Consider the following 26,085-nt stretch of genomic DNA (forward strand, 5'->3'; position numbering starts at 1 on the left):
CTCCCAGTGTCTGTCGAAAAGCAGACTGAACCAGCCTTTCCTCTAGGATTCTGCCTGTGTTTAGCTGTTTCCATTTTATTATTTTTTTGCTGATGAGAAGCATACCCATAACATGATGCAGCCACCACCATGCTTGAAAATATGAAGAGTGGTACTCATTGATGTGTTGTGTTGGATTGCTGCAAACATAATGATTTGTATTCAGGACACATTTTTTGCAGTTTGACTTCAGTGCCTTGTTGCAAACAGGACACATTCTTTTGAATATTTTTAGGCTGTCGAGGCTTCCTTCTTTTCATTCTATCATTTAGGTTAGTATTGTGGAGTAACTACAATGTTGTTGATCCATCCTCAGTTTTCCCCTACAGTATATATACAAAAGTATGTGGACACCCTTTCAAATGAGTGGATTCTACTATTTCAGCCACACTGCTCAAAAAAATTAAGGGAACACTTAAACAACACAATGTAACTCCAAGTCAATCACTCTTCTGTGAAATCAAACTGTCCACTTAGGAAGCAACACTGATTGACAATAAATTTCACATGCTGTTGTGCAAATGGAATAGACAACAGGTGGAAATTATAGGCAATTAGCAAGACACCCCCAATAAAGGAGTGGTTCTGCAGGTGGGGACCACAGACCACTTCTCAGTTCCTATGCTTCCTGGCTGATGTTTTGGTCACTTTTGAATGCTGGCGGTGCTTTCACTCTAGTGGTAGCATGAGACGGAGTCTACAACCCACACAAGTGGCTCAGGTAGTGCAGCTCATCCAGGATGGCACAGCTGTGGCAAGAAGGTTTGCTGTGTCTGTCAGCGTAGTGTCCAGAGCATGGAGGCGCTACCAGGAGACAGGCCAGTACATCAGGAGACGTGGAGGAGGCCGTAGGAGGGCAACAACCCAGCAACAGGACCGCTACCTCCGCCTTTGTGCAAGGAGGAGCACTGCCAGAGCCCTGCAAAATGACCTCCAGCAGGCCACAAATGTGCATGTGTCTGCTCAAACGGTCAGAAACAGACTCCATGAGGGTGGTATGAGGGCCCGACGTCCACAGGTGGGGGTTGTGCTTACAGCCCAACACCGTGCAGGACGTTTGGCATTTGCCAAAGAACACCAAGATTGGCAAATTCGCCACTGGCTCCCTGTGCTCTTCACAGATGAAAGCAGGTTCACACTGAGCACATGTGACAGACGTGACAGAGTCTGGAGACGCCGTGGAGAATGTTCTGCTGTCTGCAACATCCTCCAGCATGACCGGTTTGGCGGTGGGTCAGTCATGGTGTGGGGTGGCATTTCTTTGGGGGACCGCACAGCCCTCCATGTGCTCGCCAGAGGTAGCCTGACTGCCATTAGGTACTGAGATGAGATCCTCAGACCCGTTGTGATACCATATGCTGGTGCGGTTGGCCCTGGGTTCCTCCTAATGCAAGACAATGCTAGACCTCATGTGGCTGGAGTGTGTCAGTAGTTCCTGCAAGAGGAAGGCATTGATGCTATGGACTGGCCTGTCCATTCCCCAGACCTGAATCCAATTGAGCACATCTGGGACATCATGTCTCGCTCCATCCACCAACGCCACGTTGCACCACAGACTGTCCAGGAGTTGGCAGATGCTTTTGTCCAGGTCTGGGAGGAGATCCCTCAGGAGACCATCCGCCACCTCATCAGGAGCATGCCCAGGCGTTGTAGGGAGGTCATACAGGCATGTGGAGACCACACACACTACTGAGCCTCATTTTGACTTGTTTTAAGGACATTACATCAAAGTTCGATCAGCCTGTAGTGTGGTTTTCCACTTTAATTTTGAGTGTGACTCCATGGGTTGATAAATTTGATTTCCATTGATAATTTGTGTGATTTTGTTGTCAGCACATTCAACTGTGTAAAGAAAAAAGTATTTAATAAGAATATTTAATTCATTCAGATCTAGGATGTGTTATTTTAGTGCTCCCTTTATTTTTTTGAGCAGTGTATATAAATTGAAAACCCAGCCATGTAATCTCCATAGGAAAACATTGGCAGTAGAATGGCCTTACTGAAGAGCTCAGTGACTTTCAACGTGGCACTGTCATAGGATGCCACCTTTTCAAGTCCATTTGTCAAATTTCTGCCCTGCTAGAGCTGCCCCAGTCAACTGTAAGTGCTATTATTGTGATGTTGAAATGTCTAGGAGCAACAACGGCTCAGCCGTGAAGTGGTAGGTCATATAGTGTATCATAGCCATTGAACTCTGTAACTGTTTTAAAGTCAGCATTGGCCTCATGGTTAAATCCCTGAGAGGTTTCCTTTCTCTCCGGCAACTGAGTTAGGAAGGACACCTGTATCTTTGTAGTTACTGGGTGCATTGATAGACCATCCAAAATGTAATTAATAACTTCCCCATGTTCAAAGGCATATTCAATGTCTGCTTTTTTTTACTCATCTACCAATAGGTGCCCTTCTTTGCGAGGCATTAGAAAACCTCCCTGGTCTTTGTGGTTGAATCTGTGTTTGAAATTCACTGCTTTATTGAGGGACCTTACAGATAATTGTATGTGTGGGGTACAGAGATGAGGTAGTCATTGCAAAATCATGTTAAACACTACTATTGTAGTTCATGCAACTTATGTGACTTGTTAAGCACATCTTTACTCCTGAACTTATTTAGGCTTGCCAAAACAAAGGGGTTGAATACTTATTGACTCAAGATACTTCAGATTTTCATTTTTAATTAATTGCTAACATTTCAAAAACACAATTCCACGTTGACATTATGGGTGACACAAAATCTAAATTTAATCAATTTTAAATGCAGGCTGTAACACAACAAAATGTGGAAAAAGTCAAGGGGTGAGAATACCTTCTGAAGGCACTATAGATCCTTCAGGTACAAAGCTTGCCTGAGGAGAACTAATGTGTGTTTTTATATTTTCTGAGCTGTTCAACCCTTTTTAGGGCATCCTGGGAAACACTGACCAAAAACGTGGTTCCTACCCTGTCACACTATCGTTGTTGTCTGTATTGACTATCTATGAATGAATGAAACCAAGGACTCATGGTGAAACTCACCATTTCCTGATTCTGCTTTAATGAGTTGTATTTCCCACCCCATCCATTTTTTTATTGTTATATCCAATGATATGAAAAGGGAACAAATGTTTAATATTACTGGACATTTTCATACTTCAGAATTTTCTAAATTCTGTCATTGTTTTAGAAAAAAAACATGCAAAGACAAGTAAACAAACATCAGAACTTTAAATTTTGACACAAATACATGCATTCGTTTTTATTCACAAAACCAGTCCAATTTTCTAAATGAATACAAACATCGCTGTTGTTTTAAAAGATGTAGCTACCAGCAACATAATAAAAAAAAAACAAAGAAATCTTTTTTCAGTGCGTTCAAATGGGTAGACCCAGAGCTAAGCTATTCCAAATGGAAGTGCTGTCTCCTAGTGCTGTCACCCTCTGTGCTATTCCAAATGGAAGTGCTGTCTCTTAGTGCTGTCGCCCTCTGCGTTGGGATCCTCATGACACACACTAGTTTGGGCCACAGGAACGTAAGGCTGCCAGTTTCACAAAATAAAAAGCTTGGAAATACAGGCGTGGAAAACACGGTTGGTTGGTTGCTTTGTTGGTTGGTTGGTTTGTTGGTTGGGGAGATTCCAGTTCTCTGGAGGATAGCATCATCCTGCTAAAGAGTCCCCTGGACTTCTGCCCGATGGGATAACAGTTGCTATTTCATTTCGATAAGTATTTGTACATTTTGAAATATCTCCTTGTTCTTTTACAAGACAACCAGTGATCCGTTTTCAAAACAATATTCGTAAAACAAAAACAAATCATCAAATAGACAAGGCTTTAAGTTTAAGAACAATGGTGCTAAAATTACAATAGTGCCTGCCGTTAGCCACTAGTTTGAAAATATAGCCGTAAATGTACATTCTCTACACAAGTACTGTATCTTTCCACACGTGAACAACATTAACACCAAACACACAAATGAGTTGATTGTCCACACTCAGTCCGTCATTTCTGTTTGGCAACGAACAGTTCCATGTCTGAGAGACAGAAAAAACCTGCTGGAAAAAGGACAAAAGGTACCAAAATGGAAACATAGAAAAGGGAATGAAAGTTGCCATAGATATTTTTCTTTATGTTAAATTTTTGGTTCAAGGAATAAGCAGGTGCATCCATTACTCAATTGATTATTTTTTTTGTATCATTTCTGTTGAGTTCTTTTGTATATTTTTGTTGTTTGTTTGCTTGTCAGCCAGTGTCCGTGCCGAGACAATCCAAGCGAGAGTTGGCATTGCACTTGATCGCAGAGCTTTGGGTTTGGGTAGGTAAGGGGGTAAGGGGGTAAGGGTGGAGGAGGGTCAGAGTCTTACTGGAACCATCGGAATGCTGCTCCTGTAGGAAGCATCACCTTCTTAGAGAAACGAAAAAACAGAGAGAGCAGAGGGAAGGAGAGGGTTAGTAGGCTGAAGAAAACACATCCCGAGACCCATTGTAAACTGCAACATCTGCAGTTTTTTGTTCTCTCTCTCTCTTTCGCTCTCTCTTTCTCTCTGTGGACGTTTTTCTCCCCCAGACTAATGATTGAATAGATTCAGACAACAACATGCTCATCAAATCTCCACATCAAACACATTTACAGACACCATAACCCTCCATATCTGCCGACTCCTGTCTTCTGCTCTCCCTCTCTCTCTCTCTCTCTCTCTCTCTCTATGTCTCTCTCGCTCTGTCTCTCTCTCTCTCTCTCCCTGTCTCTCTCCCTCTCTCTCTCTCTCTGTGTGTGTCTCTGTCTCTCTCTCTCTCTCTCTCTCTCTCTCTCTCTCTGTCTCTTTCTGTGTCTGCCCCCCCCATCCCCCAAGGCTCTATCAGTGAAATCACTGCGTCCCACACAGACATATCCCCAGCCCTCCCCTCCTCCCTCACCTCACTCTGGCCTTCTGGCCCACACCCCACCCTCCTCCCTCATCAGCCATGGGCAATGGCCTTGGCTCCACGTGAAACTCGATATGGCACATTCATTATTTAGTCACCACGCAGTCACAGACCTCTCCCACCACACCACACCACTCTCATGGGTGACACTGCTCTCTCTGTTCCTCCCTCACTCCTCTCTGTGTGGGATCTCCAGCTCTGACTGCATTGCACTAGGCAGGGCAGGCACCAATGCAATGCAGCTGCAGGGGTTCAGTGGTCGCCTGCCAGTCAGAAGACAGAGGACCACTGGGGCTCAGGCTCAGTCTCCAGAGATGCAGCACGGCTAGCGTTCTGAAAAGCACAACTCTACTGCGGCACAGAATCTCACGTTAGCTAGAACTGCCCGGGGCCAGTCAGGAGTAGCGCCACAAACACTTACGCACCCACGCACACTCATTCCCTCACCAGGGCTTGACTTGGACTGAAATAGGTGCCGGTTCTCCATTTGGGTACTGTTGTTCATATTTAGGTGTAGGAGCTCCACAGTACTGTTGAGCGAATGTTCTATAAGAGGAACAGGAGCTGAAGCAGTAGAACATTGAGGCTCAAGCGACCTCCTGCCCGAGTCAAGCACAGTCCCTCACACACAATCACACCTACCTCCACTCACGCATATGAACATGCAGACACACACCTCCACACACACAGGCACAAATCACAACCGCACAAAAAGCACACGATTCAGACACAATCTAAACTACGTACACACCATTAAGATAGTAAGAAGGTGGCAATTTGCTCACCTGTCAGTCATACACACAGACAGCACGCAAATGATTTGCACGTCAACACACGCGCAGAGAAATACTGAAAATGTAATATATTTACAGCCAGGGCAAATGTTGGACACTAGAAAAGCAAGGAGGTCAAGGTGGTGCAAGGTCCATAAGCACGTCACTAATGACCTTTCACCTATGACACTCAGGCACATAGATGCTAACCTCAAGCCCTTTTTCACTGGGAACCAACACATTTAAAAAGGAAAAAACTCTGAGCCAACACCTGTGACCTCCACTCTGCATAAACACGGTTGTTTGTCATGTCTGGCCTAGGGGGAGGGGACTCCCAAGGTCACAATCCATTCCAGGCGTCCATTTCAATGTCCAGCATCTTAATCTCTGTTTATTGATTTAACTATGAATATGCTACTGCTACTTTCCTCAATGGACGCTGCATATAGCCTATGCTTTCCCCCACCCAGGGGCCTTCTAGCCTTCCTTTAGCACACATACTGAGAGAATTGGTTAGCAGAAGAGGTCATACTCTGAAATGGCTCCAGTATCTAATTTGTTATCTTATTTGTCCTGGCACAGTTTGACTGTGGTGGGGACAGCTGATCCAGGACCTGCCCATACGGGAGCATTCTCTTTAGAGCAGAGCATTAGGCTAAAGACTCCCATCAATCACTTCCCACTGGACAGCCCCAGGTCCACTTGTCACAAGAGCCCTTTCACCCTGGGCCTTGATGCTGAGAGACCTCGGACAGTTTTAGACCGTGATGTCATCTCTCCTCTCTCGTAGGTAGGCTATGGGAGTCAATAACCCCACTGCTGTATGTGGGTTGAGCTGTCTGCAAGTACAGTGCCTTGCGAAAGTATTCGGCCCCCTTGAACTTTGCAACCTTTTTCCACATTTCAGGCTTCAAACATAAAGATATAAAACTGTATTTTTTTGTGAAGAATCAACAACAAGTGGGACACAATCATGAAGTGGAACGACATTTATTGGATATTTCAAACTTTTTTAACAAATCAAAAACTGAAAAATTGGGCGTGCAAAATTATTCAGCCCCCTTAAGTTAATACTTTGTAGCGCCACCTTTTGCTGCGATTACAGCTGTAAGTCGCTTGGGGTAAGTCTCTATCAGTTTTGCACATCGAGAGACTGACATTTTTTCCCATTCCTCCTTGCAAAACAGCTCGAGCTCAGTGAGGTTGGATGGAGAGCATTTGTGAACAGCAGTTTTCAGTTCTTTCCACAGATTCTCGATTGGATTCAGGTCTGGACTTTGACTTAGCCATTCTAACACCTGGATATGTTTATTTTTGAACCATTCCATTGTAGATTTTGCTTTATGTTTTGGATCATTGTCTTGTTGGAAGACAAATCTCCGTCCCAGTCTCAGGTCTTTTGCATACTCCATCAGGTTTTCTTCCAGAATGGTCCTGTATTTGGCTCCATCCATCTTCCCATCAATTTTAACCATCTTCCCTGTCCCTGCTGAAGAAAAGCAGGCCCAAACCATGATGCTGCCACCACCATGTTTGACAGTGGGGATGGTGTGTTCAGGGTGATGAGCTGTGTTGCTTTTACGCCAAGCATAACGTTTTGCATTGTTGCCAAAAAGTTCAATTTTGGTTTCATCTGACCAGAGCACCTTCTTCCACATGTTTGGTGTCTCCCAGGTGGCTTGTGGCAAACTTTAAACAACACTTTTTATGGATATCTTTAAGAAATGGCTTTCTTCTTGCCACTCTTCCATAAAGGCCAGATTTGTGCAATATACGACTGATTGTTGTCCTATGGACAGAGTCTCCCACCTCAGCTGTAGATCTCTGCAGTTCATCCAGAGTGATCATGGGCCTCTTGGCTGCATCTCTGATCAGTCTTCTCCTTGTATGAGCTGAAAGTTTAGAGGGACGGCCAGGTCTTGGTAGATTTGCAGTGGTCTGATACTCCTTCCATTTCAAGATTATCGCTTGCACAGTGCTCCTTGGGATGTTTAAAGCTTGGGAAATCTTTTTGTATCCAAATCCGGCTTTAAACTTCTTCACAACAGTATCTCGGACCTGCCTGGTGTGTTCCTTGTTCTTCATGATGCTCTTTTAACGGACCTCTGAGACTATCACAGTGCAGGTGCATTTATACGGAGACTTGATTACACACAGGTGGATTGTATTTATCATCATTAGTCATTTAGGTCAACATTGGATCATTCAGAGATCCTCACTGAACTTCTGGAGAGTTTGCTGCACTGAAAGTAAAGGGGCTGAATAATTTTGCACGCCCAATTTTTCAGTTTTTGATTTGTTAAAAAAGTTTGAAATATCCAATAAATGTCGTTCCACTTCATGATTGTGTCGCACTTGTTGTTGATTCTTCACAAAAAAATACAGTTTTATATCTTTATGTTTGAAGCCTGAAATGTGGCAAAAGGTCGCAAAGTTCAAGGGGGCCGAATACTTTCGCAAGGCACTGTACATCTGTCTGTCAGTACCTGTCTATCCTACTCCTCGCAGTTTCTGTGTCTGGCTGGCAACGTGCCTACTGATCTGTGCATCTCAATGTCAGGCTGCATGCCTGTGTGTCTCTGCGTCAGTCTGCATGCCTGTGTGTCTCTGCGTCAGTCTGCATGCCTGTGTGCCCCTGCGTCAGTCTGCTCTCCCAGTCTGCCGTTCGGTTTCTGAGAGGGAACACTAAGTGAAAACTCTCTGGCTCCAGTGTCCGCATGCCGCAAACTGGCCATATCGCCAGACATCTAATGCCTGTAGTGGGTCGGCTTGATCTGTCATCAGGGATACGATACTTGAAACGCACCAACACAGACACACAGTTATTGGTAAACACACAGCCATAGCAGAATGTTCATCAAACAGTGATGTATACACTTCAAACAAACAAACATTCACAAAAAACAAAACAATCCCCCCCAGGCCCCAAGTGACCCTGACAAACAAATCCAAACAACAGACCATAGTACAGAAACACACTAGCATTAAAAAATAAATACACAATATAAACACAGATTGTGACCTAAAAATCTATACTTTTCTCACCTAGACAGCAAGTAGCAACAGTGAGACTGAGCCAGTCAACAGTGAGACTGAGCCAGTCAACAGAGAGACTGAGCCAGTCAACAGTGAGACTGAGCCAGTCAACAGTGAGACTGAGCCAGTCAACAGTGAGACTGATCCAGTCAACAGTGAGACTGAGCCAGTCAACATTGAGACTGAGCCAGTCAACAGTGAGACTGAGCCAGTCAACAGTGAGACTGAGCAAGTCAACAGTGAGACTGCAGCATGCTGCAGAAAGGGACTAGTTCTCCTGGGCTCCGTTTATTTCTGTTCAAATGTAGCGTTCCCAAAATAAATCCAGACATCTCCAGCCAGCGAGGTGTGAGGTGGCAAGGGCCTCGTCACGCTACCTCCCCCTAACTATGTTTTTACAGCCATCTTTAGTCTGCCATGAGGTTTCGACGGGAAACCTTCAACACCCCCAAAACATCGAGCCGTCGGCCTCTCTTTCTATTCTCACATACACAGACCACATCAGACTGTATAAACTTCAACTAATGTCCACTCACGTGCATCAAAAACAAACAACTAACATATGCACAGACCAACAATTAAAACCTTTAATAAAAATCTGTTGCAAATTTGTAATAAAGGAATTATAAATATGCTATCAAAAGCAGTGATAGTCGCTGAGGTCTCTGAGAAAATGTATACAAAACACAAAAACAACCTGTTTTTCCCCAGATTTCGGGCATCTGAAGAGGTCAAAACAAACCAAGCATTAAAATACTTATTAAACCATGACACATCTTTACGACCAAATACACACACACACACACACACACACACACACACACACACACACACACACTCACACTCACACTCACACACACACACACACACACACACACACACACACACACACACACAAAGAGAGAGAGAGAGAGAGAGAGAGAGAGAGAGAGAGGGAAACACACACACACACAGAGCGAGAGAGAGAGAGAAACACACACACACTACAAGCACTATGGCTAACAGTCTATGCCACCTCGCTAAGTGATCCCCATCCATTAGCCTCCCTGTTAGACAGCCGGCTGTGTGTATGTGAGATGTGACACTCTGGGGCTGTTTCCACTACACTCCAACTGAAGCAAACAGCAGATGACTGTCTGTGGTGTGCTGCTTCCGAGCCGGACCAGATGACCATGGCCCTCCATTTTGTCCCGGGTGCTGCTGCCCTGGTGTCACTGAACATGTCCTAACCTCAGTGACCAAGAGTAATGAGTGGGTTGGGCAATATTTTTCGAACCGTTCCATAATTCCCCAGTTAACAGAACATAAAACAGAGTAAACTAGATAATATTATCTGTACTGTCCACAGTGTGGTGATACTTAACAGGGGAACATAGGTTGATAGTACAAGCAGTGTAATCTACTGTAAAGACTGAACGAACACCCTCCATTGACAACATGAACAGCAGTCCTCTCAGGCAAGCCCTAATAAATTATAAACCCGCACATCTGGAAGATCAAAGTAGGATACTGGGGGCCAAATTTCAGATGTGTTATTGTATATTTTGTGCCATCGTTCTCACCTTTGACCTTCAGCACTACGATGACACAACTCGGTCTGACCTACTGACTGACTGTGCGAGTCGACTCTCTGGCCTACTGGCCTGTGGACCAACGCAGGCACTAACACAGAACAAGTTCTAGCCAGCATTGGCCTGCTAAGGGCCCGTTCAAATTAGGCATACCATTTTTTTTAAGATAGAAGAACTAACCCAATCTGAAGGAGAGGTCAACAGTTAATTTGATGCTAAGCTATTCCAAATGCTAAACAGGTGTACATAGTTGTCCTGTTAACATCACATCAAGTGCCCTGCTAAGGCTGTCCTGCTGATGCGCTGCATGTGGAAAGCACGACAACAAGCAATCTGATTTTATTAGCAGCATAAAATCCTACAACTATCGGACATAAATCCATGGGAAACGGAGATTAGTTTGCTGCGATTCTCTCTTGTGGTTTCGGGCGAAACAAACGCAGACGTCGACCTCATAGTGAAGGTTGCAGTCCATGCATATTCAATCACCTGTTGTTGATCTGATGCCGTGAACAACTGATGGACATTTCTGCCATGTTACCACTGATAGCATACTACCAATCAATAACACACAGGAAATTCTATTACTATCACACATCCACAAGCATCTGATTACCTAAGAGAACCATTTCAGAGTAAGGTTAGGGCTGTGCACAGTGCAACCATTTGACGTGACATCTGAAGTGGAATCCTGTCTTGATCACAAAAGCGATGATGGGGGGGGGGCATGCGGGTCAAGCCCTGATTAATCTGAGTTGTTGCATGTGTGCTCGGGGGCACAATGACCAGATTACACCAGATGATACCCCACTGTCTCGTGAATGTGAGTATTGTAGTATATTTGTAGCAACAGGGAGATACTGTATTCAGGATCACAGCATTCTGCAGACTGTAACAGACATTGGTAGAGAGCCCACTTGTTATGGTCAGGACAGGATTGTGTACTAGCATAGCACATGTACTGAGTCCGCGTAAGATATTGCCGGCGTCGCTATTGGCGGAACAGAGGCCGACAGAGAAGAAAATGTTGATACCCAGGCAGTAGAACCTAAAGACACCACCATTGTCTTTCCATCTAAGAAAGGAACCATAAACTTTTGAATGTGATGCTCACCTCTTTTGTACAATTAATGGGGGTCAAAGCTTTACCCCTCTTAACGGCGATTCAATATTGCGTAATGTCATCGTGACAATTGAGGTAATACACCAAAATATTGTCAAGGACGTTATGTAATTTGTCATCGCATGTTTATCAGAGCTGTACTGACATCATGAATGTAATTGTCAAAGGTGCCCTAAAAACACGATCGGATATGCCACAGGAACTTCTCTGAGGTCACAAAAGGGTGACACTGATTCGAGTTTGGGCCCAGTGCCACTGAGGTGACCCAGATGAGAAGTTTGCAGGCAATTTAGCCAAAACAGGCGTGCCACAGGAGAGAGAGAGATCGGTCGAGAGGGGGGCGCCTGTGCCACACTGACACCTGGTGCTCCAGATGACAACCCCATGGCCAGATGGACCATGTCACACACACATATGCTCTGCCACACATACTACCCATCCAAAACATGTACACACAAACACATCCACAATGTCACGCACTGCAACACACACGGTCTCGGTCAAACATCTACAGAAACTCTTACAATCCTAAAAAAGCCCATCACACCCTCTCTCTCGTTCTATCTCCTCATTCCTCCTTACACACAAACCCGCGGGGCCACACTAATTTAGTAACATAACACACAAAACATCACGCACACACACACACACATTTGTGTTAACAGAACATGCATTGACCCCCCCCCATTCGAGAAATGCACAATCTACCTGTTTTGTGAGGGCATAAAATAAGAGCTGTGCATCATGGTGGGTGTGGAGAGGGGTTTGCTCAGCGCGTGGAGGACAGATTAAAGAGACCCCATGGGGCATGTCCCCCCCCACACACACACACCCTCCCCCTCATCACCACCTGTTATTCTCCTGCTCTAAGGCCTCGCCCCATCAAAAAGACGCTCCACACCCTTCAGAGCAGTGTCACGCTCTATACATACACACATAAAGTTGAGTTGTAAGTGTGTATGGTTAAGGTAAACTCCCAACACTCTTTCCACACCTACACTCTTTTGGCTCCCGGTAGAACCCTGTTTGGTTCCACGTAGAACCCTTTTGGGTTCCATATAGAACCCTCTGTGGAAAGGGTCCTACATGGAACCTAAAAAGGGTTCCACCTTGAACCAAAAGAGTTCTACCTGGAACTAAACAATGTTTCTTCAAAGGGCTGCTATGGGGACAGCCAAAGAACCCTTTTAGGTTCTTGATTGCATCTTTTTTGTGTACTGTATTTTATTTAACTAGGCAAGTCAGTTAAGAACAAATTCTTATTTACAATGACGGCCTACACCGACCAAACCCAGACAACGCTGGGCCAATTGTGCGCCGCACTATGAGACTCCCAATCACAGCCGGATGTGATATAGCCTGGATTTGAACCAGGGTGTCTGTAGGGGCGCCTCTAGCACTGAAATGCAGTGCCTTAGACTGCTGTGACACTCGGGAGCCCATCCTGCCTGACCCTTCCTTCTATGACACTCTATGACCCTTCTATGACCCTCTATGACCCTTCTATGACCCTCTATGACACTCTATGTCATCTCTAACCCCCCACTGAGCTCTTACCTCCAGAGCGGCAGACGGTTTCTTTTTCAGCTCCTCACATTTGCGGAACTTGCAGATCTGGTGGCCCGTTTTGCGGTTCCGGCAGCTGCTGCACGTCTCGCAGTTAATCCGTCGGCGGCAGGGCGGGCACATGCCGCAGCGTTTCCGCTTCTTTTTGCCGGAGTTGATGGCCGAGGCCAGCTCGCTCTGCGCCGGGTACTCGGCAAGGCCGGCCATGTGCAGCGCGCTGTCGGCCAAGAACACTCCTGCCGGTGTCATGATGAACAGCCCCGGGTTGAACGGGAAGCCGCCTCCAACACCGTACGGGAAGTCCGCAACACCGCCAACAGAGTCCACAGCAGACGCACCCTCCAAGTCGCTTGCCCCTGAGCCTGAATCACTACCCCCCATCCCCATCCCCATCCCCCCCGGCAGCAGCATGTGCTCCATCCCAGCCCTCTTTAGCAGCTCCGCTGCCTGGGCAAAGTGCAGCAGGCCGTTCTGTCCCTCCAAGACCTGCTCCAGGGTCCGGTCCAGCTTGGCTGCCGCCAGCGCTGAGACGGTGGGCTGGGGCTGTGGGGGCGGCTGGGGCTTGGCCGGGTGGCTCTTGGCCTCTCCGTTGTGGTGTGCGTGTCCATTAGTGTTTGTGGGGCAGGCGGCTGTGTACTGGGAGAGGGTGCGGGACCTCTTAAGGCTCTTACTCAGGGGCTCACTGATGATGCCACTGCGGTTCCTGCGCTCGACGACAGGGACATCCTCCGTGCAGCTGTTCCGCTCCAGGGCCTCGGCTGTCCGGTCTCGGCTTCCCTCCGACCGTCCGCTAGACATGGTCCAGTGCGTGCAGGGCTGGGGGGGCGGGGCGGGGCAGGAGGGGGACAGGTGGCGAGCAGAGGAGGGGGAGCCGATAGGTTCTCACAGTCTGCTCTGAGCCCAGGTGAGGTGGCACCTCCCCGCTGTGGACGAATCGGCCAGCCAATCACAGGCAGGCCCTAGAGCCCTGGCTCTCGCTCTAAACCTCAGCCCTCATCCGCATCCTTTCACTGGCAACCTACAAAACTGACACAGGGAGAGAGGAGAGCGAGAAGGGTCCTTCAATAACAGGCTCAGTGTTGGACCTAGACAGCATCTTAGTAAACAACCGACTCCATTGATATAAATGGGACAGCAACGCTGCCATGCCTTAATGTTACCTGTTTATTATATTGAACACGGCTGGTGGAGAGAGAAAAAAAAACTGCAAAAACGAGACAGCTCACTCAGAGAGTATGTATCTAAACAGCTCATGAACACAGTGTAATAGCCCGGGAAGATGTGAAACTAAACGTTCATCAACCCCCCCCACAATAGAACATTCAGAACACAGCAAACATGAATTATACTAAACGACAGCGACAGAAGAGAACAGACAGCGCTATGTTTTCTCCTCCAATTTCACCAATTTATGAGCTATTCCCACCCTTTAGGTTTAGGTTGAATGCAGCCATAGTATTTCCCAGGAGAAAACCATGAAGAGCTGGCCTGTGGAGACACACTCTTTCCATCAAAGGGATTTGTAACAATAATTCCCACACACTACATGCAGACACAATTGAAATCCATTTTCACATGAATTAAGACTTCAGACCATGAACAATGCCCACGTTGCCATCCCGCTCTCCTAATCCCAGAAACGTTGACTTAGTGTTAGTGGTGGTACAGCTGCTGGTGAGGGTCAAACTTCATTTTTTTGAAGGATCTCCTGGCATGTGACAATGTTAAACATTTGTTTATGTATTTAATTGGAGAGTTTCATTCCAAAATGCAATATATCCAGTATTAGAAATACGGGGATATAAACTGTTATTGTTTAAAGAACTTCTGAAAGAGGTTGGTGGTTCAAATGTGCTTGTTTGTAATCCATCACTTGATGGATTCATTTCAGAGAGGTAAGTAATCATGTTCTGTTGCCAAATGCTATATACCCGCCACACTCTCAGAGAAATATTGCCAGGTTTTACACAGTAGAATGTAACAAATAACTACATGTTTAATAAAGAACTGTACAAATGATACATTTGTGACAAACCCCCCCCCCCCCAGTTTTACAAAAAAGTATCAATAAAGTAATATGACATCTGTATGTAAAATATATACATTTTGTTATTTAGCAGATTTAGGTCTTATTCAGAGTGACATGCAGTTTGTCCATTCATCTTAAGATCGCTAGGTGAGACAACCACATATCACAGTCAAATATACAGGATACGGACGATCCATTCCAACTCAGAAATGGATGTATAGCGTTTTGCATCAAACTCCATTTTAATACTAAAATCCATGAATTAAAAATATGAGAACACTAATATTTTACAAACACATAAAGGTACCCATAAAAAAAAAATATTCTTATGAAAAAAAACGTGTGTGTATATTGTTTTGGAACAAAACTCTTCAATTGACTAGATCAAAGATGTTGACATAGTTTGCATATCTTGTGTATATAGGCATTCATCAAATCTTTGTGGATGAATAGTCACTTTAATAAATCTACCTACATGGACGTACATACAGTTGAAGTCAGAAGTTTACATACACTTAGGTTGGAGTCATTAAAACTCGTTTTTCAACCACTCCACACATTTGTTGTTAACAAACTATAGTTTTGGCAAGCCGGTTAGGACATCTACTTTGTGCATGACACAAGTAATTTTTCCAACAATTGTTTACAGACAGATTATTTCATTTATAATTCACTGTATCACAATTCCAGTGGGTCAGAAATGTACATATACTAAGTTGACTGTGCCTTGAAACAGCTTGGGAAATTCCAGAAAATTATGTAATGGCTTTAGAAGCTTCTGATAGGCTAATTGACATAATCTGAATCAATTGGAGATGTACCTGTGGATGTATTTCAAAGCCTACCTTCAAACTCAGTGCCTCTTTGCTTGACATCATGGGAAAATCAAATAAGCCAAGACCTCAGAAAACAAAATTGCTGACCTCCACAAGTCTGGTTCATCCTTGGGAGCAATTTCCAAACGCCTGAAGGTACCACGTTCATCTGTACAAACAATAGTACGCAAGAATAAACACCATGGGACCACGTCTCCTCAAATCAAATCAAATTGTATTTGTCACATACACATGGTTAGCAGATGTTAATGCGAGTGTTGCAAAATGATTGTGCTTCTAGTTCCGACAATGCAGTAATAACCAACGAGTAATCGAACCTAATAATTCCACAACTACTACCTTATACACACAAGTGTAAAGGGATAAAGAATATGTACATAAAGATATATGAATGAGTGATGGTACAGAACGGCATAGGCAAGATGCAGTAGATGGTATCGAGTACAGTATATACATATGAGATGAGTAATGTAGGGTATGTAAACATAAAGTGGCATAGTTTAAAGTGGCTAGTGATACATGTATTACATAAAGATGGCAAGATGCAGTAGATGATAAAGAGTACAGTATATACATATACATATGAGATTAGTAATGGAGGTTATGTAAACATTATATGAAGTGGCATTGTTTAAAGTGGCTAGTGATACATTTTTTACATCAATTTCCATTATTAAAGTGGCTGGAGTTGAGTCAGTATGTTGGCAGCAGCCACTCAATGTTAGTGGTGGCTGTTTAACAGTCTGATAGCCTTGAGATAGAAGCTGTTTTTCAGTCTCTCGGTCCCTGCTTTGATGCACCTGTACTGACCTCGCCTTCTGGATGATAGCGGGGTGAATAGGCAGTGGCTCGGGTGCTTTGCTGCAGGTGGGACTAGTGCACTTCACAAAATAGATGGCATAATGAGGGAGGAAGATTATGTGGATATATTGAAGCAACATCTCAAGACGTCAGTCAGGAAGTTAAAGCTTGGTCACAAATGGGTCTTCCATATGGACAATGACCCCAAGCATACTTCCAAAGTTGTGGCAAAATGGCTTAAGGACAACAAAGTCAAGGTATTGGAGTGGCCATCACAAAGCACTGACCTCAATCCCAAAGAGAATTTGTGGGCAGAACTGAAAAAGCGTGTGCAAGAAAGGAGGCCTCTACAAACCTGACTCAGTTACACCAGCTCTGTCAGGAGGAATGGGCGATAATTTATACAACTTATTGTGGGAAGCTTGTGGAAGGCTACCCAAAACGTTTGACCCAAGTTAAACAATTTAAAGGCAATGCTACTAAATACTAATTGAGTGTATATAAACTTCTGACCCACTGGGAATGTGATGAAAGAAATGAAAGCTGAAATAAATAATTCTCTCTACTATTATTCTGACATTTAACATTCTTAAAATAAAGTGGTGATCCTAACTGACCTAAAACAGGGAATTTTTACTCAGATTAAATGTCAGGAATGATGAAAAACTGAGTTTAAATGTATTTGGCTAAGGTGTATGTAAACGTCTGACTTCAACTGTATTACCTCAATTACCTTGACTAACCTCTGCCCCCACACATTGACTCTGTACAGGTACCCATTGTATATAGCCTCGCTATTGTTATTTTACTGCTGCCCTTTAATTATTTATTACTTTCATTTCTTACTTTTAAAAGGTATTTTTCTTAAAACTGCATTGTTAGTTAAGGGCTTGTCAGTAAGCATTTCACTGTAAGGTTACACCTGTTCTAATCAAAAAAAAAAGAAAAAAAAAAAAGAAAAAGAAAAATAGAAAAATAAACAAACACAGGCTGACCACTTACAACACTGTAAATTTGTTGGTTGTCATACTTCATGACATCATCAACCCTCAAATAACACATACAAAAGATAAGGTGCTAATGTTGTAATCTGAACTCATCATTATGCCTTGTGGATGCCCTACGTTCGGTCCAATTAGCTGTGTTCACATATAATGGTGGTATCGCCTATGATAATCAATAATGTTGTGTTCAAAAAAGAATGGAGGATGTGCACAGATAGTGGAGGACAGTGTCATGGCATGGGTGAAGTTGGTTGTCTCTTTTAACCCTCCTGCTGTGTTCAAGGTCGAATTGGACCCATTTACAAGTTATCTCTGAAAAATGTAGTTCATTTAAACTGATTGTCATCAGGTTCCATGACTTTGTCCACTCAGGACATCTGCACACACAAGATACATTTGGATGATTTTCATTACATTTTGGGTGTTTTATTTAACTTTTGTACACCTGTGGTGTTCCCGGTCAAAAATGACCCGTCATTAGGAATGAATGGCTGAGACTACAATTAGTGTATAAAATTGAGTTCAGGCACATGCCCATTCATCAGATGGACACACTTCCTCTCCCAGACCCCCACATACATGTGTGTTTGAGCGAGCAAACACACACACACACACACACCTCACTCCCCTTCTTGGCTTCCATGGCAACCCCCCACGAGAACCTTTCCCCAATAGAATTTTTCCCCCATGGGAACCACACCTGTTGGCATTCTCACAAACAATCGCAACATTGTTTCAATAATATATAGAACTTTTCTCGCAGTTCTGGTATATAAAGCTTTTTTTGGGGCCTTGCTCACAATTAATTCTGTGGCAGCACAATGACCAAACGATATACTGTATGTGAGGCTCTTGATAATATCTTTGATCATGACACTGGTGAGGAGGAGAGAGTCCTTGTTAAACTTTGCCACAAAGTAGTCTGTGATAAATAGCACAATATGTTTCATCTGAGTATTTGTTGTAGTCATAATAATCCATACATTATGCTTTATTTACTCAAAAACGAGTTGTATGAGCTCAGGTCAATGAGGCGTACCAGCCATCAATAGCAAATAGAAGTTCAAAACGAGTAATGTTCACAAGTTGATAAAAAGATCTAAAAGATTAGGCGATAATATATGTATTATTATGGATTTATAATCAGCTATAATGGGTACGGTCATTTTGGACCGGGAACACAGAATTAATTAACATGAAACGAACACAACAGGAGGGTTAAAATGCTGCTTGACAGTCTCTCTTGGGGAACATCTTATTATTCTCTATGAGACCATTTAATTTGCACAATCCAAGAATTGAAAAACAACCAATTTGCTGGTTGGGTATTTTTTTCCAAATTCATTCATAAATTAAAATGGACAGAAATGGATTTGACTCCAACACTTTATCCAGAGTGTGTACAGCTGAAAGATCCCAATGGCCAACCTCCTATGAAGAGACACACTACCCCACTGACCTGTCCCCACTCACAAACAAGCACCTCCCTTAGAAAAACGGAGGAAATGGCCGGGCCAGTCCTTATAAGGGAAACAAAGGGAAGGGGAGGGAGAGAGGATGGGGTCTGCGCAGTGTGTGGAAATTGGAAGGCCAAAATTAGTGGGAGGTAAAGCTTCAAAGGCAGGAGCGCAGCCCCCGCATTCTCACCAGCTCAGGGGTCCGTGGCGCCAGCGGACTGGAGCCAGCAACTCAGCTCCTCTCCCTGCTCTCCTGCTCTGAGTCTGACCAGGGCTCTGCTCTCTCTCGCTGCTGCTACAGGGCCGCCCGCCTGCTCCACTAACGTCTATGCCTGTGTGTGTGTGTCTCTCTCTTTCTCCTGTCCTTGCCTCACTCCGTCTATGCTGAGAGTGTCTCTCTGTCTGACCCACATCCTTCGCACTCTTTCCATCTCCATCAAACGTGAACACGTCATTCACAGTCCATCTTTCCCAACCATCTCAGTGCCTCTTCTCACTCTACCATCCGTCTTCCAATGTCAAGGCCATGCCTTTCTAATAGTCTCTGTCCCACCTCCATATCATTCACAGTGACTCCTTGCCCCTTGACCACATTCCTTCTTGTTTTCACCCGTTCTCCTAATATCACTCTCACTCTGCTCCTCCGCCATGTCATTCACACACTCCCCCTGTGCAGGCGCTGCAAGTAGCCTAGTGGTTAGAGCGTTGGGCCAGTAAGCGGAAAGGGTGCTGGATCGAATCCCTGAGCTGAGAAGGTGAAAAATCTGTTTTTCTGCCCCTGAGCAAGGCATTTAACCCACTGTTCCCCGGGCACAGAATTCGTGGATGTCGATTAAGGCAGCCCCCCCCACCTCTCTGATTCAGAGGGGTTGGGTTAAATGCGGGAAAACACATTTCAGTTGAATACATGCAGTTGGACAAATGATATCTCTTCCAGACCCTAGACTGATCATCTCTTCTCTGTCACTCAACAGTCCCCCAGTTTCTGTGACCAAAGTATTCTCTCTGAATAGAATTATCCCAAATGCTGATACTGTTGAGATGATGGTGATTAGAAAAGCAAGGGTGAATGCACAATGAGGAACAGGTTGGTGAAAAAAAAAGCATATATTACTGGGGGAAAATGTAGCTTCCTCAATGACGTCATTACCCATCATGCCAATGGTAGCCTTAGGTTATAACTTCTACCACAGCTTCTTCCTCCTGCTCAACTTCTCCTAACAGCATCACAAATAGAACTGCCATAATAAAACATAATAATACTATCCAACTGTACTTTGACTGAAGCACCCACTCTCCCTGCTCATATAGGTCTACACTGATTACGTCGGGGGGCTGCTAGAGACATGCTCGTGCTTCATCCCTGGAGGTCAGCGCGCAGCGGTAATTGGGCCCTCTCTGCTGAATAAACCATCCCAAGGAGTCTTTCCATACGGGCTCCCCAAGGCCAACGAGAAAGGGAGCTGTCTGGAATATACAAACAAAATGGACTAACCCACGAGCGGAACTGAACAATCTTTAAAATCTGCAAGTGGAAAAAGTCATACTGAAGTTTGTATGATATAGGCCCTAATGAATCATTTCGATTTTTAGAACATAGAATGAATATTCCTCAAAGTATTTTGCTGTATTCATAAAATCCTCATTAGGCCGATGAAAAAATAACTACAGCCTATAAAAAGAACGGGTCTAGTAGGCAAACAAATAAACAGATAGGCCTAAACTATTTAGGGTATTAAAATTGGGATAGATAATACTGTCAGTATGGCAAAATAGGGCATTTATTGCAATAGTTTTCGGTCCATATTTGCTGTCAAGTGTAAAAAATAACATGTAGGCCTATTAAGAAATAAATATTCATTTTTGGCATCAATCATAACACCAAAACATCTAACAACAAGCCATGCCAAGTCTATGTTGTGGGACGCTGCAAGGTAGCTCAGCTAGAGGCTACTTCTTGGTTCATGTAATGCAGAACCAAAGACAACACTTCACTTCCCTTCAAACGCACGATCATGCAGACACGCACATCTATCTTGCTAGTCCTCTCCCTCAGTTTCAACCCCCCGGCACACACATTAGCACGCACACACACCGTCAGGCACATTTGTGCACGAGACCATTTCTGCACGAGAAGGAAGTTTATAAAGACCAGAATTAAATATCCAACCTGCTGCGTCTCTCTGTTTTTTTCCTCCTTCCCATTCCTGAGTTAAAATAAACAAAAGTATATCCGTGCGATGGTGTGTTAAATCGTTACAAACTATTTGTGTAAAATCGTGACTAATTGTTTGCATAAACATGCAGCATAAGAGCGCCACTACCGGTGGCGGATTGCGGCAGTACCAGGGGGGTCGCGGTAAATCCAGGCTTGCAGCGGCGATACAGCACAGAGACATCGCGCGCAAGAGACTGATCGTCGCATGCGGAACAATGAAGAACAAACACGTTCGCTCTACAATAAAATCACTCAGAGAACACCTGGCATATCGTTCTACGGATGACTCCGCTATAGGCTAAATCGAAAACAAATCCCAAAAAATCTTGCTCGTTTTTCGGCCATTAGCCTATGCATTTTCACAAAAGCATTTGTTGATGATTCAAGGGAACACTGCAGAAAATAAAAGTTCCGTTTAAATGTATCTCTAGGTAAAGAGATGCCTTATCACCACCTGACATTAAAAAGATTACAACCAGAAACGTCATCAAGACCCAACGCAAACTGCCATAATTTCAATGGAAAATATTTCTGGAGAGCGTAGAGTTTCTTGGAGCGCATGTCATTATCAGATGATTCACACTTTCATTATTCACCCCAAAAATCTTTGAATGAAATGAACAGCTCTCCACAATTCTACAAACCTCTAGAGCATTGCCAAATGATCGATGAAAAATGTACAAATGGGGATAGAATGTGACAGCAGAATGACGATTATGGCCATTCAAAAATATCAAGCCAATAACCGTGCATGCATCACATGCATCCGAGACCCACGGATCCTAATTGTATCTAACATTAAAGCAGCACAAAAAAAATACCTTTTGTCTGGACTCAATGATCTGAAACCCCGGTCTCTGCGGTGCCAGCGTATGGTCTGCACCAGCACGTTTGAGAAGAACCATTCTCCCATTCTCCCAGTTAACTTGATCGTTAGGAAGATGACATCCCCAACTTTCAGCAGACTTCAACAAAGTATGATCCCCCCCTCCCTCCTTTGTATCTGCATATTTGCAAACACTCTCTCTTTTTTGTTCGCACCTACCAAAGCGGTTCCGAGTGGAGGGGAGGGCTCCCACTGTCCAAGCCGTCCGTCTCCAAGCTTACCGTAGAGCTTGATGTAAAAAAAATAAAGGGAAAAAACCTTACACTAAACCAATTAAATTAAGATAGTCCTCGCCTGTATAGAACAAGCGGGAAATATAATAAGAAATGATTGTAAAACGTACTTTCTCGGAAGCTGAGCGTGTGGGATCTCCAACCTTTTCGATTCTCGCAATCCCACCTACATCCCCGCTCGCCGAGAAGAACATGCAAACACATTTCATCGATTTTTGGAGCTTCTCGGAAAAACCGAACTGGACTTTCGGCAGCATGGCGACATAAAATAATATACCTTTTATACTTTTTAAAATATAGCGATGTATTACTCTTCTCGAGGCTTTCAGGTGCTCGACTTTGAATATTCAAGGGGCGTGTAATGAAGAACATGTTTGTTATTAAAGCTTGACATATTTATGACTTTGAGATGCATTTTACTGGTTGTTGTGGCTCCCATCAGTGCTGGCTGTAGGCACATTATGATTTGTTTCTCTCTGTATGAGCGCAAGTTGATATTTCGTCATACCTCTTTAAGACTTAACTTTCCTTTAACACATTCATGTTTACAAATAACTTTCACAGTGCAATCCATCGATATGGAAACATATCCGATGGTAAATATTGCACGGACAAAAACGAATATTTTTCTCTTGTTTGATTTTCAGTGATGGACATCCACATGTGTGTGAACCTAGCCAGTTAATGCGAAGTGTCAAGGTCTTAGGCTATTACCTTATTTTACAAAATCGCCTAATCCTACCAAAGTATGGTAAAATGCGCTATTGCAATATCCCCTTTGCAGTAGCAATGAGTCTGATTTGCAAAACAACATAATTGTCATCATTATTATAATAAATTGACATCATGTTGTCCTTCATTGATATTTTAATGTTCTAATTTAGGATGATAACACGTTCGTGTGGCATGTCACTGGTGGTTTCTGATGGTAACCATGTTTATTTTACGCAGCGGCTGACGGTGCGTAATTAGGTAATTAGACGATGGGTTGTTTTTCACACTCGAAGCGGTGTGTGCGCGCAGGAGTGGCCACACCGCGCTCAGTCGCTACTCACTATGTTATCGCCCATGACCGGTGCGCTCGGCTCCTCTTCTCGCTCAAACCAAGAGTCCACTCCACCTCTTTCGAATGTCCTGTCTACTGGCAGGCGGCCAACCGAAGTGTGTGGAAATGACACCGCCAGGGCGGCAGAGATTTTCCTTCATTTCTCTCCTTCCCAATTGCAGACGGGCTGACATTGGCTAGAAAGTGGAGCAGCTCGTCAGGGACAATCAATGCGAATCGATCGAGCCGTGCGGTTGAGGTTGCGAGCTGGAAAATAACGCGGCAGCTTGAGAGAGGGAGAGAGAGGGAGGGGTGTTCAACACTGGCAGTAGTCAGCCAACCTCCCGCACACAAAAACACCCTCTCACTTGGACACACACATATACACACACAGTGTAAACCTTAATCTGTCACCAAAAGCAGCCTTGCGGTCACTATTACGCAGAGCAATTTCATGCGTAATGAGTAATGCATTCATGTGTACTTGTGTTCACATCCTCAAAAATAAAAAATAAATCATGTTAGTAAACACTAATTGTAATTGACATGTCCATGACACCACCTATTAAAATGACCAACTTTATCATCAATGTTTAAGCATCGCATAATTTATTTTTTAAAAATGGGCACATTTGGGCATTTAAGTGCTATCCATTGAAGCACCAAACATTTACTTAATTACTGGGTTTGAAACCAAAGTTGAATTGTTATTACGCTCAATTCACACCTCACGTTCTGTGGAGGAATCACTAATGTGACAGGTAAGCATGGATGGCCACCTGTGAATCGCTTGGTTTGGGTCTCTTGTGATTACTTATCTCCTTGTTTGTTTAACTCATCATGCCATTTGTTGTAATTTAGCCAAGCCAAACGTTTATATTCTCTCCATGTCAGTAGAATATAGGCTATACGTTGTTATTGCTAGACTACCTGTAGGGCCAAAATGTACCATTAATCTATTAAATTAATAGTGTTGTTCCGCCATTTGGTTTATTATCATTCGAAAATTATTATTAGCATGTTTACCTGTAGGCTTCTGTGTTTACTGAGAGTGGCCGCGGGATAACAAGCAAGGGTTCCGTTCAAGGTAAGTGCACAATGGTCGCATCTATTCCCCCAAGACGCACTGCCGTGCATAAATTGGACACGCATTTCTCCGTAATCCCTGGAGTGTCTAGCTTGGCTCTGGCAATATGCCGGGTCTCACCCTATCTCATATTAAGAAGACGTCAATCCCCTCGTCATCCCTTGCGTCTTTGGAAATCACTTTCATGCCGTCCATCAGCCATACCAACTCTAAGCTCCGAGGCAGTGGAGTAGGGTGTGCACGAAATTTGAGGAACGGCGCGTATGCACTGCAAGGGGTCAATATTTACCACGTTACCAAAATATGGGTTATAACACTTATAACTGAACTCTTGTAATTGGTCACATGGGCCTATTCATTTCAAATTGATTAAAAGCACGCAGACATGAGTCCCTCACTTTGATTTGACATATAGTGCAGAGGAGCGCCTGTGCATCCTTGTTATTTTAAAATGTCCAGACTGACCACATTTTTCCTGTCCGCTCTAGGCTTGTCTACATTCCTGATCTGGACCCTCAGAAGTCAATCTCTCTCACACACTCACGCACGTGCACACACACACATAGGTTAGGCATCATAGTTTCCGAAATTGTATTTTTTTCCACTGGTATGGGGTGTGTCAGAGAGAGTGTTAGATCGAGAGAGCAATGGGTGAGAGAGTGGCCATGGGTAGGAGGCAGCAGCAAGCTGTGACACAGGAGACGTTCTTGTGGGAGCGCTGAGCCCTGGGGCTGCAGCCACACTCAGCTCTTTGTTGTTTTCTCTCTGTGCTAAGCGAGGCAGAGTACTTTCCTGAGCCGGCCGGGGGATTAGTGTTACACGGCCTCTTTCTCCAGCTGCACACATGACCAGCGCCACAGGAGAGACTCTAAAGGAAGCCTAGAAGAGTGAGGGGTGAGAGGAAGGGAGAGAGAGAGAGATGAACATCCGGTTTCTCAGACACTGAGTACTGTTGCAAGACACGCACGTGACACGCACGTTCTCCAAACATCACAGTGCAGCTCCTCTTTCTCACTCCCACACACCCTTATGAGAAGACAGTACCTCACCTCCCTGTGCAGCTGTCTTCCCCACCTTACAATTCCTGTTTTAGTCCAGAGGCTCATCCCATTCATCTGGCTGACCTCCCTTCACTCATCAGTCCCCTCAGTATTGCCAAATTCAAGGACACACAAAATGTGGAAGGGGCCCTGCCTCAAGCCCCTGTAGTGAATGAAATAAACCATAGTTTTGTTGGTAATATAGGTTCTCTGTGTGGGTAAATGTCCCCACCACAAGGTATATGACTCAAACATGCAGTAGAGTAGACTATAGTAGACTTTACCTGCGCCTCATCGCTCCAAGCTGCAGTGGGCTGCTGGCAGTCAACACTGGCGCGATTTCAAGGATTTGTTGTTCAGACCGCAAGCAATCACATGTTCATTCTCTGCACTCAGAATGTGATAGTCCGCAAACTACCCTTGGGATCCACGGAAAATGGAC

At 44.3% G+C, this 26,085-nt stretch overlaps 1 protein-coding gene across 7 annotated transcripts; it reads right to left on the bottom strand.

Moving 5' to 3' along the window:
* Nucleotides 1–3,041: 3,041 nt before the first annotated feature.
* On the bottom strand, nt 3,042–22,675 carry LOC112228934 (CXXC-type zinc finger protein 5). Of its 7 annotated transcripts, none has more exons than XM_042309353.1 (4): nt 22,582–22,674; nt 22,398–22,466; nt 12,999–14,033; nt 3,042–4,417 (listed from the first exon to the last, which is right to left on the bottom strand). In XM_042309353.1, the coding sequence occupies exons 3-4, from the start codon at nt 13,803–13,805 to the stop codon at nt 4,373–4,375; spliced, it is 852 nt and encodes a 283-aa protein (XP_042165287.1). In that variant the 5' UTR covers nt 13,806–14,033; nt 22,398–22,466; nt 22,582–22,674; the 3' UTR covers nt 3,042–4,372. The 7 variants fall into 7 exon arrangements, with proteins under 7 accessions (XP_042165287.1, XP_042165289.1, XP_042165290.1 ...); XM_042309355.1 differs by having other exon boundaries at nt 22,394–22,466; XM_042309356.1 differs by lacking the exon at nt 22,398–22,466 and having other exon boundaries at nt 22,582–22,675.
* Between the last annotated feature and the right edge of the window lie 3,410 nt (nt 22,676–26,085).

The sequence above is a fragment of the Oncorhynchus tshawytscha genome, linkage group LG30 (genome assembly GCF_018296145.1).
Source record: "Oncorhynchus tshawytscha isolate Ot180627B linkage group LG30, Otsh_v2.0, whole genome shotgun sequence".
Taxonomy (NCBI): Eukaryota; Metazoa; Chordata; class Actinopteri; order Salmoniformes; family Salmonidae; genus Oncorhynchus; species Oncorhynchus tshawytscha.